This window comes from Schistocerca gregaria, chromosome 2, assembly GCF_023897955.1.
Source record: "Schistocerca gregaria isolate iqSchGreg1 chromosome 2, iqSchGreg1.2, whole genome shotgun sequence".
Classification (NCBI taxonomy): domain Eukaryota; kingdom Metazoa; phylum Arthropoda; class Insecta; order Orthoptera; family Acrididae; genus Schistocerca; species Schistocerca gregaria.
The window spans coordinates 766,406,432-766,421,716 of NC_064921.1; the positions used below are offsets into that span (position 1 = coordinate 766,406,432).

General features: G+C 38.4%; 1 protein-coding gene across 4 annotated transcripts in view; it reads right to left on the reverse strand.

The window, feature by feature from the left end:
* Positions 1-4,441: 4,441 nt before the first annotated feature.
* LOC126334990 (sodium-independent sulfate anion transporter-like) overlaps positions 4,442-15,285 on the reverse strand; it is a 303,702-nt gene continuing 292,858 nt past the window's right edge. For all 4 annotated transcript variants that reach the window (XM_049997802.1, XM_049997803.1, XM_049997804.1 and 1 more), the window contains exons 11-12: positions 6,641-6,784; positions 4,442-6,050 (exon numbers count right to left, since the gene is read on the reverse strand). In XM_049997802.1, the coding sequence (XP_049853759.1) occupies positions 5,950-6,050; positions 6,641-6,784 (245 nt within the window). In that variant the 3' untranslated portion in view covers positions 4,442-5,949. The remainder of the gene's footprint in view (positions 6,051-6,640; positions 6,785-15,285) is intronic.

Consider the following 15,285-nt stretch of genomic DNA (forward strand, 5'->3'; position numbering starts at 1 on the left):
ATTTCTGGAAGTTGATGATATCATGAATACATTGTTATAATCACATTCTTTGTTAATACTTAACAAATTGTACAGTATTATGCCACAGTGATGTTATGGCATCAGCCATCTCTCGCAGAAATGACATAAGTCCCTCACTTCAGTTTTTTGCAGATATCACAATTTGCTGTGGACCCATATCTACAAGACAAGTTAAACTACCCTCATGATTTCTACACACACTGTATGTGGAAACTAGAAAAGTCTATTAATGTTATAATATGGGTTTGGAAAAGTTGCTGTCATACATACCTTTGCAATCAATGATTCAGTCTTTGTTTACTGTCACTGAAGAAGAGAAACCACAGTAATCAGCAAAGCTCCATGTGAAGCCAGTATTATATTATTTTATTATCAAGACTTCATGAAAAGCTGATTAGAAAATACAACAAAGCCTGATCTCCTTCAAACTAGGATCAATCATTCAAACTACAGGAAAATGCTTTCCTGCACTCAGAAATACTGCATTGTTTCATAGGCCACATTCTCAAAATGTTTTCAAAATGCAGGGAAATCCAACAAAATTATCATCAAATTTATTCATATAATAATAATGGTACATTGACACTGAACATTAAAAATATGAAAAAGAAGAAAACCATAACAAATTAAATTCTCAGTATTAATGAGTAGTCATACACTGAGGAGACATAAGTCATGGGATGGCAATATGGACATATGTACAAGACGTATAAGCATTGGTGGAACTATCATTTGTGCCCAGGTGATTCATGTGGAAAGGTTTCTGACATTATTATGGCTACACAATGGCAATTAATAGACTTGAACACTAGATGCATGGGATACTCAGTTTTGGAAATTATTCGGGAAGTCAATATTTTGAGATACAAAGTGTCAAGAGAGTGCTGAGAGCACCAATTTCAGGCATTACCTCTCAGTGCAGACAGTGCAGTGGCCAACAGCCTTCACTTAACTGGATGAAATAACTGCAAGAATTAATGTGGATTGTACGATGAATGCATCCTTTATGACAGTGCAGCAGAATTTGTGTTAATGGGTTATGGCAGCAGATGGCCGATGTGTGCTTTGTTAACAGCATGGCATTATCTGTGGCACCTCTGCTGGGCTTATGACCTATTGGGTGGACCCTAGATGACTGGAAAATCATAGCTTGGTCAGATGAGTCCTGATTTCAGTTGGTAAGAGCTGATGGTAGGGTTCAAGTGTGGTGCAGACCCCATTAATCCATGGAAACCAAGTTGTCATCAAGGCACAGTGCAAGCTTTTGGTGGCTCCATAAAGGTGTGGACTGTGGTGTTTACATGTAACAGACTGTGCCCTCTGGTTCAACTGAACCAACCAGTTACTGGAAATGGTTGTGTTTGGCAGTTTGGACGCCATTTGCAGCCATTCATAGACACTATGTTCCCAAACAATGGTGGAATTTTTATGGATGATAATGCACCATGTCTCTGTCCTACAATTGTTTGCAATTAGTTTGAAGAATATTCTGGACAGTTTGAGTGAATGATATGCTTACCCAGATTGGCCAGCATGAATCCCGTTGAACACATATGGGATATAATCAAGAGGTTAGTTCATGCACAAAATCATGCACTGGCAACACTTTTGCAATTATGGACAGCTGTAGAGGCAGCAAGGCTCAATATTCCTGCAGGAGCTTCCAGTGACTTGTTGTGTTCACGCTGCATTGATCTGCTGCACTACAGTCAGAAAAACGAGGTGTGACACAATATTAGGAGGTATCCCATGACTTCTATCACCATAGTATACTCTGCCATTAAACAGTATTTCTTAAAAGTGGAGAAGCAGAAAACAAACATCAAAAATGATGATGGATTTTATTTTCTTACAGTGGGTGTCAAAAATAATTTTACAGCCTTTCAAGGGCATATTCTACATATAAAAACAAGAAAAAGTCCAAATAAACATATGTTTAAAATACTTTGTATTAGTTACAATGAAAGAACGTTTTTCAAATGTTCTCAAGTCAGAACATATTATTTGGTTCAGTGCATTCCAAAAACAAAGAAAAACAAAAAAATCCTCTGAGAATCATATTACTGTAGGTTCTAACATTGGGCTGAATCACAAATCACAAACTGTCAAGTTACTTATCAACATTTTTCATAGCTTATGCTACCATGAAAATTATGATGTGTAACATATAATTTATTTGAAAGGATACTTATATCACAAAAAGATTATGTACATCTATCTTCTAGACAGCCAGAGATTTATTTTATTTCTTACCTTTATTTAAGCATTCCTTTGCTCTCTAGAAGAGCTGCCATGAAGGGACAACTGTAATCTGCTTGTACACAAATTAGTGTTGAGTCTCTCACATTTCATTTCCATTCTTAGACCACACTCATACAGCTTTGTGTCCAATGTTTATGACCCATGATTGGATTCAGTGAATGATAATAAATTTTGCTTGTACAGTTTCACATTAGTGTAGCTATCATGGGTGCCCACAGAAATTTTGTCCAAGAGGGGGCAAATTTCTAAAAATGCCACTTTTCATGAAGCTGAATTTGAGGCAAAAATGTGTCTGCCCCATGCACCAATATTTACATGATTATACAAAGGAATTGCACGGTAGCTCAAATGATTGATAACTATTGACATAGTACAAGGGGTGTTCAGTAAGTAATACAACACATTTTTGTTTCTGAAACCAGGTTGATTCTATTCGGAATTCCAATACTATGCATTATTCTCCACTCTTTTGGCTACAAAACTCTGTTTTTCAGCATAATCTTCCTTCAATGTGATGGCCTTTTCCCACCTTACTGGGAGGACCTATATGCCTGCACGGTACTGCTCTCCCGGCTGATGTCGGAGCTGACATCTTGCTGCACTAATAACCTCCCCATCATCCACGTACTGAGTCCCGCAGTGTGAATCCTTCATTGGGTCAAACATAAATCATGTTCAATGAGAGTGTGCACACTTTCCAACATAGTGGGAGACACAGCTGCATGTGGCCAGCCAGCCAGCTAGCAGAAGATTGTATAGGTTTGTGCGACCTTGTTGTGTGATGACAGCCCACTGTGTTTTTTTTCAGTGACAGGTCTCTGCATACATTCTGCAAGTGCATGTAAATGTCTGTGATGCTCTGGTTCTCTACTTAAGGAAATCAATGACAATTCTCTGCTTGGAACCTTTGTTACAGATGCCTTTTTAAAGGCTGCATATGGTGCTGGCATATGTTGGAACTTCATGAAACTATAGGGACTGAAGTAGAAATATTCCACAATGTCCTACAACAAATTCAACATTTTTGCAACCAAGGTTGGTCAAGATAAAAAAAATGTGTTGCATTACTTATTGAATGCCCCCCATACTTATGAGGTACAATACTTTGATACCTAAATGGCATGCATATTTCAGTAACATACGCAATCTTTTGATATTCAACACTGTGAAATTATGTGATAAATCCAGGGTTACCAATGACTGGTAGAAAATATTAACATAAAATTTATGAGCAAAATTGCCACATCATCTATTAATTCACATAATTTCCCAAATCCTGTATAGTGATTGCTGAAATGCCAGTACCTCCCTCACATTGGGCTCAGCAGTGTTAAGCCTGCAGTTGCTGATAATCATTAATAGAAATGCATGAGATTTCTGTAATGAATAAAAAGCCTGCAACCAGATTCAAGGAGGGAATAAGTGTCCCCTCTTGGCCACCTTGCAGATGCCTATAGTAATGACACTTGGTGTTAAAATCTTCACAGAGAGAAAAATCTTCATCACTGAGATTTTCCTTATTAATATGTAAGATGTGGTTGTGTACAATTACTTTATTGGTATTTTCCAATCACTTGTGTCTGACAGCTAGATAACCTATACTGATTCAAACATAATAAACTTGAGTCAATAGTCCTAACTGGGTGATAGTAATTAATTGCGTCATTCTCCATTTGATTATGTGAAAAAATGTATTTGAATTTACTTTGAGAATTGAAAAAGACCTGTTTTCCAGTAGACACATTTCATGGTTCACATATCTAGTGGCATTGTACACCTCCTGAGTTCTTATTTTGTACAGCTTTAATTATTTTCATAAGCATCACATACGCCTACTGAGATAGCTGTGATGACACCTTAGCAAGAATTACAGAATATATGACTAATGTTAGTGTGCTGTGTGTGTGTGTGTGTGTGTGTATTTTTAATTAATTGATTATGATCTAATATCTTCTCACTTTGGAAGAAATACTTCAGCTATAGACTACCGTTATTGCTGAAGTCACATCATCTTGCCACATGAGCTAGCCTTTGAAAGGTTTTGTTAATTTTTTAAATTTGTCATTATGAGCTTAACTTTATTTATTGAAACAAGGAAGTAATTATTTGGATTTGGTGCTTCTGGTTTTGTATAAAAAAAAGAAAGACAACAGTGCTATTCAAATTTTCACACAAATTTAATTACAAAATCACAGTCACATGGTTCACATCTGTGAAACTTAAGCATAAATAACTTAGTTTTGAAATATATTTGGATACGTGTCTAGTACTAAAACTTTCAAATAGGAACATTAAGTAAATAGTGATGAAAGAGGCTCCCTATGTTGATGAAAATGAATGTGAAGCTAGTTACAGTATAAAACATAGATGTTGCTGCATGCCAATAATGAACTGATTCTATGTCAAATTACAATAATTTAAACATTTTCATTGCAGTAACTGAATAACCAATGCCCTCCCCCCCCCCCCCCTCCCCCCAAATTAAGATTTTTAATGTCCAATAGGTTCAGGGGAGGTTCTCACAGTTAAAGCATTCTTTTTAAAAATGAGGCATATTTAGAAACTAGACACACACTAAAGGAAGACTACTTGATTATGACCGACATTTATGACAATAATTAGAGGCTCCATGGTATGTAGACATATGAAATGTCATAGTGCTAAGTCTTAAGTGTCAATGTCACAAGAACATACCACATGTATTTCACTTTCATCATAATTTTAGTATTCATATTCTTGATGATGAGCTGCCAATTACTTCTCCATTCATCTTTTGCATGACTAGTGAAAATCCTATCTCCAGGTGATGATTTCAAGCAAAAAGAACACTAATAATGTCAACAGCTAGAAATGTACCTCAGTTGTTAAATAATGATTTTATTCAGTTGCTTTACAAATATTTTCCATCTCTTCTCACATAATGACTAAGATTTATGTTTATTATTCTCACTCATTTATGCTGCTTGAAGTAGTCTTAATTGCCATCTGATGCCACTCTCACTCATCACTTACATATTGTATGTCACTTGTAACTGCTAGTTGACTCCTGCTTAGGCATACCTACAGGCATTCAGAAACAGAGTAAAGCACATACTGCGGACTGTATATTATAGCTATCCTTCTCTTCCCTCTGCTCTAAAATGACTGCCTTCACAACATTGCAACATCGATGAATGATAGACCCATCCTCTCACTTAAAGATCATATGTTTACACGGTATTAGATAGTTAGTGTTGCATATAGACCACCGTATCTTCTTTTTATACACTTTCAGTAGTCTTCCTGATACATGTACTGTGAGCATACACTTGAGAGTTCTTGGACTTACGTGATTGAATACTTGTTAGCAGCAGTTGATTGAATACACAAGACTGTCTGAAAGTCTAATAGTGACAATGTGTAAATAAACAGACACTGATTTCCATATTCAAACTTCCTGTGAAAAACACACGTGCAAATCTTCTATTGTACTTTGCTTACAGAGCACAGACAATTCAACCTTTCCTTGTTGCCTGCCAGTGAATTTCAGCCTCATTTCATTTTTGTGTATGTAGCTACAAGCAAACAAAACAGATCCATTGCAACTGAACAGCTTACTTTTTGCAGTGACACTGCTGTGAATCTTTGGCTGTGAGTTAATAAGCAGGACAGATAGGATTTTTTTTCTCACAGTTTTGTGGTATTATGATTACTGACCAAAGTTGCTTGGCTGGATGAATTATCTGGATCCTTTATTTGCAAAACAGTGGCATCAGCATCATAGAGACCTGTAAAATATACATATGTTACAATTAACTGTAATATTTTCAAATTCTTAAACATACTGCTGCCTCCTTATGCTATGTGACAATAGTAGGATGATGTTAGTGCAAGTGTGGTGGTTATAAAGTACAAGACCAATTGCTGATCCATCTGACATGTGCTTTTGTGATGTGAACTTTTTCCAAAAATGAAAAAAACCTGTAAGAAGAACACATATCTATGGCACCCTCTGCATAATCTCTTCTGTGGTATGCTAATTCTACACACTTGTTTATCAGTGCTCTATATTTCATATTTTTCCACAGTGCATTATGAGGAATTTTAGATTTTATAACTAGTTGGAAGATATTTTCCTTCCTCAGGCACCAACATATGAAGTATCAGGTTTATTATAAAAAGAAAAATAATTTGAATGAATATCCAAGTGGAAAGACATGGAGGTCAAATTCCTGCACTCACAAAAATTACAATGCCTTAATTTCAGTAGTTATTAAAGAGACCCATGTTCCACTTGTGTTTGTATTCTATGGAATTGTGTGATTTTAGTTAACACAAATAGAAACATTTGAATGTGATATTGTTTCAGAGTACCCACCTTGCAAAATAGTGTGAAGTTCTTCCTCTGTGGAAGAGCACTGTGTGTCAGTAACTCCCAGTACATCTGAAACATCTGGTCGCAATCTGTGAAATACACAGTGATGACCACGACGGCTAAGATCAGCTGCTAGAGCTCTGATACCTGCAACATTACAAGTGAATACCAGTGCTCCATCTTCTTCTTTCAGAGTGTAGGATTGCTTAAGCAAAGAGTATTTGAAATATCTGATAACATGTCATATCCTCCCAGAAAATGTTAATGTGCACTTAAGTGCAGCGACATGCAAAAATGATAACAGTGACTAAAAAGTTATTTTTTTCAAGCAGTTCATAATAGCATTTAATTTGTCTTTAAATGTATTCACAAAATTGCATGGAACTGCTCTGCCTTTTACCTCATTTACAATCTGTATTTAGGTAATTAAATTTAATACAAAAAGAATGGTAAAGGTAAGAAACAACCACCTACACCCAGCTTAATATACCAAGAATAAAATAAAATCAGAAAGGGATCGCCATGATAAATGTTTTGATGGTGATCACAATAAAATATATAGTCAATTCTGAAGTTAGTAAAACTGGGATGGGTTGGATCTGTGCATGCTGTGCGTGGATGCAAGAAGACATGGCCACTGTTCGCAAACAGCTAATTGTGTTTTTGGCTATGGTCAGCCATTTTGGAGCTGCTGCCTCAGGATGTAGCAGTGGCACAGACTGGCATGTTGCATGAGACACTTCAAGTGTTGATTGTTTCACCTATTGGCTCTGCTGACAAGGCACCTCAAAATGTGCCCAGTGTAGTGGATCTGCCCTCACAAGAGGATGGGTGGCAGGTGGTAACATGTTGATGTTGCTCGAGGCGGAGGGACAGAATGGAGGTTGGCTGTTTGGCCTTGCCCATCTCCCTGTGAGTGGGGTCCTCCACCAGGGTCTGAGCAGGCACACTAGGGAGGTGGCTTACTAGTTATTGGGAGCTCCACCATAGGCATGTTATGGAGCCCTTTAGGCATACAATGTTCAGGGCCAGAAAGAAAGCCAATCTGCACTCAGTATACCTGCTGGGGGGAGGGGGGGGAGGGGGGAGGGCTCATCTGAGATGTGAAGGTCTTACCTACAGCTATTGAGCATGCAGGATGCAATTGTTGGCAAGTTGTGGCTCACATCACCACCAATGATACCTGTTGTTTGGATTCAGAGGCTATCCTCAGCTCATATAGGCAGCTGGTGGAGGTGGTGAAGACTACTGGCCTCACTCATGGTGTGCTAGCAGAGCCCACAATTTGCAGCATTATTCCCACAATTGATTGGGATCCTTTGGTTTGGTCTTGGCTGTGGGGTTCTGGACCTGCATTATTGGGTAGGGAATTGTAGGACTCCCCTTGATAGGTCAGGGAAAGCAGCTACTTGGGTAGCTCACAGATAGCAAAATCAGACCACATTCAGAGTAAAGACACTTTGACTATCAAAATTTTATCAGTAAGTTTTCAATCTATTCATAATGACATTCCTGAAGTTACTGCCCTTCAGGAAACTTCTCACACTCAAATTATTCTCGCGACTGAGAGTGGCTGAAACCAAAAGTAGAAAGCTCTGAGATATTTAGCAATTCATGGAATGTATATCGAAAAGACAGATTAGATGCCATATGGAGAGATGTGTTCATTGCAATTGATAAAAACATTGATCTAGTGAGTTTGAGTTTGAATGTTATGACAGTGAAGTTATCTGGTCCCTAATAACAGGTCTCAGAGAAACAAAGTTAACTGTTGGATGCTTTTACTGGCCATCCAACTCCACTGTGATGGTTTTAGAGTCACTGAAAGAAAGCCTATGGTCAGTGGTGCAGATATACCCAGATAATTCAATGTTAGGTGGAGTGACTTTAAACTACGGAGTATTGATTGGGATCACTGTGGATTCATTGCAGGTGGTACAGATAGACAGTCTTACTAAGTACTTTGGAACATGCTTTCGAATAACTGTGTTGAGTAGTTAATTCAACAGTCCACATGCGATGGATATATTTTAGACTATATAGCTACGGACAGATCTGATCTAATTAAATCATCAGTATAGAAACAGGGATAAGTGACCATGATGTCACCATAGCAATTTCGGTTACTTAAGTTAATAAATCAATCAAGAAGGCTAGTAGAGTATTTCTGACAGAAAGAGCAGATAGACAGTTGCTAGCATCCCACTTAGACAATGAATTGGCATCATTTAATTCCAGTACAATGAACATAATTGGAACTATGGATTAAGTTTAAACGGACTGTAAATCATACTCCAGAGAAATATATGCTGAGTAAGTCAATTAAGGACAGAAAAGATCCACTGTGGCTTAACAAAGAAATTCGAAAAATGTTGAGGAAGCAAAGGCTCTTGGTTCAAAAGACAATGCAAAAATGATGACAGGCAGAAATTAATAGAAATTTATGCATATGTAAAAATATCAATGTGTGAAGCTTACAACAACTACTACCATCATACTGGCAAATTCATTTGGCTTTGTTTTATTTTACATGCAGTGTTCACTCTTAAGCTTGCATGAATACAGATGTACAGCAGTATATCAAGTACTCACCAGATTTCTTTACTTATGAGTCAAGTATTGTCATTTTACTCTGCTATCTATTTGACCAATAGTTAGAGAGGTTATTAATAAAACATAGTAGAAAGAATTGGGAACTCACTTATGAGGAGATCTCACTTTGGATAATACTGCTTAGCTGCCATTACATTTACTGATTTTCTGCTTTGGTTTGTTCCCCCGAACATTTGGCAATGAGAAAAAAAGGACATAGTAAACAGTCTGTAATGAACCAAATGTGATCCTCATAGTAAATGATTTATCAGACAATGCAGCTGTGATAGCAAAAAATAATTTCCATCAATCAACTTTAGCTAAGAAGGTGAAGTACAGTTTCATAAAATGATAAGTGCTGCTCCGTTATACCATCAGAGAGAATTTACTGGATGAACAATGATTAGCGGTTCACTAATGGCACTCAGCAGAAGAGAGTTTGATTCTTCTCTCAAAATATTCTTGTGATTCTGGTGACACTCTGAATCAAGTTGTATCTCCTCTGATGTAAGAGAAAATTAGAGTGGAAGCTCAGAGATGGAATGCCTACCACCTGGGCTCAAAGTGTATTGTACTGGGAAGGGAGAGCTTGCTTTATTGTGGAAGACTATCACTGATTAAGACTTACAGATGTTCAATTAGGGCAATACACCAAAATTCTGCACTTGGTATTCCAGGAAACATGTGCTTCACAAAAACAATCAAAACTACAAAAACAAAGTAAAGGCAGTTCAGAACATCATTAGCCATTAAAAAAATAAACTCACTGTCTCGGATGATATTCTCCTCTCAGCTGGCAGTAGCAGTGATACAAACATTGATAAATACAAATCATTGGGCACTAAATTTTAATGAATTCTTTCTTACAGTAATTATAAAAATAATATAGGAGCAGTTGAAAATACAGGCAAAATGGGTAGTGAAAGCAGTTCCATTAGATTTACTTAAACAGGTTTGACATACTCCATCAACAGACATGTTTTACCAAATCATCTGTTAGACAGATCACAAAAATCATTGGGCTACCAAAAAGCAGTAACTCTCCTTGTTATGACAGTATTTCGACTCAGGTACGAAAATCTTGTAGTCTTGTGCTGTCTTGACAGAACCCCCCTCCCCCCCCTCCCCTTGCCCACTGCCTCCTCCAACCATGAAATTTCTTTGTAATCGGTCAATGAGTCAAAATATATTTCCTGAAAAACTGAAGTACGTGGTAGCAATACCCATTTATACAAGTGGAGATAAGCAAGTGAGGACTAGTTTCAGTTCCATCTCCTTCCTTAATGTGCCCTCAACATTTTTATAGCTGTAACCTAGATTACAGAAGCAGTTTTCCGGCAATAAAGCATCTAAGTTAGATTTCTGTGAAGGCTTGTCTAGAAATAAAGCAGTATAACACCTTACAAACTGGAGAGCAGTGTAACACCCTACAAACTCTGTTCTGGTAGAACTAAATAATAAAAAAATCCTATTGCCACTTTCTGTGAAATTGAAAGGCTTATGATTGTATATATCATATAAATCTCCTAGGGAGGCTAAAATATTATGAGTGTACAGGAGTTCCCTTTTCATAGCTGGAGTCATATCTTAACAACAGAAAATAGACAGTCACATTAATAAGTGCTATCACAAGAAAAAACTAAATTCAGGCTGGGGTAAACATTAAATACAGGGGTAAGCAAGGTTCAGTGCTGGGCCTGCTTCTGTTCTCAATCGTTTTAAGTAATTTATATGGGATGTTGGAAGTCCCAGAAACTGTGGTGTTTACAGAAAAAGAGCTGTCCATAATAAACACAGACAAGAGAAATGTGAAACAGAGTTAAAAGTGGTTCATTGTAAATCTTAATCTTACAAAGATTGTGGAAAGGATAGATTGCTACTCACTGTAAAGATGAAACACTAAGTTTCAGTCAGGCACAATGAAAAGATAGTTACATATTAAGCTTTTGGCCAAAGCCTTCATCAGAGAAGAAAATCACACAAGCATTCACACAAAAAAGCACACCTCACAAATACATGACTGCTCTCTCTGGCTGCTTAGGCCAGACTGAAACTGAAATGTGTTGAATGGCAGTAATAATCAATAGTAGAGTGGGGAAGTGGGAGGGGTAGCAGTATGTGGGTGGCGGAAGAGGGAACAGTGCTGTCTGACATAGCTTGCAGGGACTAGAGGTGGGAGACAAGGCTATCTGGTGCTATGTCAGAGGCTGTGGGGGAGGGAGTAAAGGGAAAAAAGGGAGTGGAAAGGACAGGAACAGAAAATGGGAAAAATTGGTGGGTGCATTAACACAGAGCAGTGCATAGTGTGTGTGAGTGGATGTGTGTTCATAGGAGATAGGACAGAGAGGGTGAAAACTTAGGGTGGAGGGTGTGGGTACAAGAAGTTGCCATATGTTGAGGTGGGATGATTTTGGGAGTGGAGAATGTTTTGTAAGGATAACTCCCATCTGCACAGTTCAGAAAAGCTGCTGGTGGAGGGGTGGATCCACATGGCCTGGGTTGTGAAGCTGTCATTGAAATCAAGCATGTTATGTCTCCAGCTGTGTTTTGTGCAGAAGGATGGTCCATTTTGCTCTTTGCTGTAGTTTGGCAGTGGGCATCCATCCTGGTGGACAGCTGTTTGGTAATTGTACCAATACAAAATGCTGAGCAGTGATTTCAGCAGAGTTGATACACAACATGGCTGCTTTCACAGGTGGCTCAGCCTCTGATAGGGTAGGATAAGCCCATGACAGGACTGGAAAAGGAAGTGCTGGGTGGGTGATTTGGGTAGGTCTTGCACCTGGGCCTTACGTAGGGATATGATCGGTGTGGCAAAGTGTTAGAGCTGGGAGTGTCGTAGGGATGGACTCAGTGTTTTGGAGGTTGGGCGGGTGACAGAACATCACTTTAGGAGGGGTGGGAAAGATCCCGGGTGGGATGTCCCTCATATCAGGGCATGATGATAGATAACCAAAGCCCTGATGAATGATTTGTTTCAGTTGTTACAGTCTGGGGTGGTATTGGGTGATTGGGGGAGGGGGGGGGGGGGTACTCCTTCGGGGGTGTTGGGAGGATTTGGGATATGTGGTGATATGGGATGGGAAATCTGCTTATAGACTAGGGGATAGTGTCTGTCTGTGAATGATTTTATGAGAGATTCATCATACTGCCATCACTGCAGATATACTGTACCTGGGTGATTAGGGTGTCTGTGAGGGATGGCTACTGATGAAATGCAGGTATTGTTGGTGGTTGGAGGGTTGTGGACAAAGGTGTGGATGCAGCTCTCAGAGAGGAGGAGGAAGAGGTCAACATCCAGGGAAGTGGCATGCTGGGTCAAGAAGGAGCAAGTGAAGTGGATAGGAGAGAAGGGGTTGAGGTTGTGAAGGAATGAGGATAGTGTGTCCTGGCCCTGATTCCAGGTCATGATGACATCATCAGTGAACTTGAAACAGATCAAGGGTCTGTGGCTTTGGTAGGTAGGTATGTTTTCTCTAGTTGGTATAATAATAAGAAGAATGGAAAAAATATAGATGTCATGGAAGTGATAAACTATTGGAGAAAATTAAATGATATGCTGGAAAAGCAGCTACATTACTTAACCTTCATTACACCAGAATTACGTGAAAATATTCTTATAGAATGTATCCATTCATAAAGCTCAACCATGTGTCCCTAATCCTATGTGCTGCTTTAAATATAAAAAAAGTGGCCATGTGGCATGTAATAGTAGTGCTAGAAGAGGGATCTGTCAAGTTGTGGAAGCTCAGCCTACAAATACAGCGAAATTTGTACACTTCCTCTGAAATGTATAAACTGTTTTGATGATCACATGATTTAGCACAGAAAGGGCAGAGTTTATAGTGAGGAAAGAAATATTCAGGAACTGAAGGTTACCAGAAGAATCCTCTATGGTGAAGCTAAAAGGGTTTTGGTCATGTCACATGTGTTACCAATCCCATCAAAGGCAGTGCTACCTGTGAAAGAAGACATGTGATCTACAAATTAAGCTGCAACCACTGTTCTTCCTTTTACATGGGCATGACAACCAACAAGCCATCTGTCCACATGAATGGCCACTGATAAACTTTGGCCAAGAGTCAACTGGACCATCCAGTTGCTGAACATGCTGCCCAACACATTGTGCTCAACTTCAATGACTGGAATTCCAGTCTGAGCTGCTGGAAGATGGTGGTCATGTGTGCATGAGGTGTGTATGTGTGTGTGTGTGTGTGTGTGTGTGTGTGTGTGTGTGTGTGTGTGTGTAACAGACTTTTTGTTGAGCCTGTCTGCAACTCTATGTGTCATTCTTTACTGAAAGCAGCAATCTAACCTTTTCCTAATATTGTTGAATAAGTATTATGTTCTGTTCTATTCCATTCTATTCAGTGCAATTGTTGCATGATATGACTATATTTTTACAGGATGCCATGCCATTGTGGGATAGAATATACTAGTGTAGTATCTGATTGTGGTGTGCTGTCTGTATGCATGTGACAGGTGCACACTTGTACATTTTTCAAAAATGTAGCTCATGTGGCAAAGAGTTGGACCCAAGATTAGCACAATGATAGTCCATGACATGTTGTAATTTATGTGAACACCAGAATATCATATTAGGAGAGTTATGGTGGATACAAGGAAGATAATGATGATGAAAAAGGAACAACTATGCTGAAATGAATATGATACTAGCAAGTAATATGAATGAATAACAGCATCAAACCAATGTTTGGGTTTATAACCAAAATATTATTTATGATAAATAATGAAAGTCAGTTTCACATAAAATAAGATACTCATTACCCAGATATGATGTATGTAGTGTCCATGTTGTATATGAGGTCTGTTCAAAAAATTTAAGAACATTTGTAATTTCACACCAATGGTGTGTTGGAGCGAAATATGGTTGGCATCAATGCACATGGCAGTGTTAAATGTGTAACTGCCAGAAATTTCATTGTTCAGTGCTGTATTGAGTAGATCATTATGTTGCACAGTTTACAAATTTCACAATGGCAGAGTTAGAGGAGCAGCTCGTCTGCATTAAATTTGGCCTAAGACTCAAGAAAACTTTTATAGAACACAGAGAAATACCAAATGATGCAGGAAGACTGTGGTGATGAGTACTTAAGCTGTATTTGGTCATGTCAGGAATATCAATGAAATTAGGCATGCCAATGGAAGACTGACTGTCCAAGAGATTGCGGAAGAATGTAACATTTCAGTTGGATCATATCATGAAATCCTGACTAAACATCTTGGAATGCATCCTGTTACTGCCAAATTCGTCCCATGGCGCATGAGTTGAGACCAGAAAGACCTTCGCCTGACTATCCATGAAGAACTTTTGGACCAGGCAAATGAGAAAGAGATGTTCCTTGAGATAATCATAATTGGTGATGAGACATGGGTCTATGGTTACAATGTTGAGACCAAGGTTGAACCTTCACAGTAACTTGGGAAAGGTTCTCTAAGACTAAAAGTGAGCTCATCAGGTCAGGTCAAATGTCAAAGCCACGCTGATAGTTTCCTTTGACTTTTAAGGATAAGTTCATCATAAATTCATGCCACAGGGTCAAACTGTTAATCAGTGGTACTACTGAGACATGTTGCAATGTCTGCGAGAAAATGTGAGACGGAAATGAACTGAAATGTGGCTTCACAATCCATGGCTCTTGCATCACGATAATGCACCCACACATTCATACCTGTTGGTTTGTGACTCTTGCACAAAAAGTGAAATCACTGTATTGCCTCATTCTCTGTACTCTACAGATGTATCCCCTATGGACTTTTTTTATTTCCAAAGTTGAAAACCCTATTGAAAGGATGAAGATTTGCAACGATAAATGAGATAAAAGAAAATTCACAGATGGCAGTTTGTGCAGTTCAGCAAGAGGTATACTAAGACTGCTTCCAGAAGTGGACACAGTGTTGAGAATGGTGCAATAATTGGGGGAGGAGAATATTTCAAAAAAGACCATACACAATAACTAAGAGGAAAGAATTGAAAAATTTTGTGACAAAGTTCCAGATTTTTTGAACAGATGTCGTATTCATCTAAGTCTAAG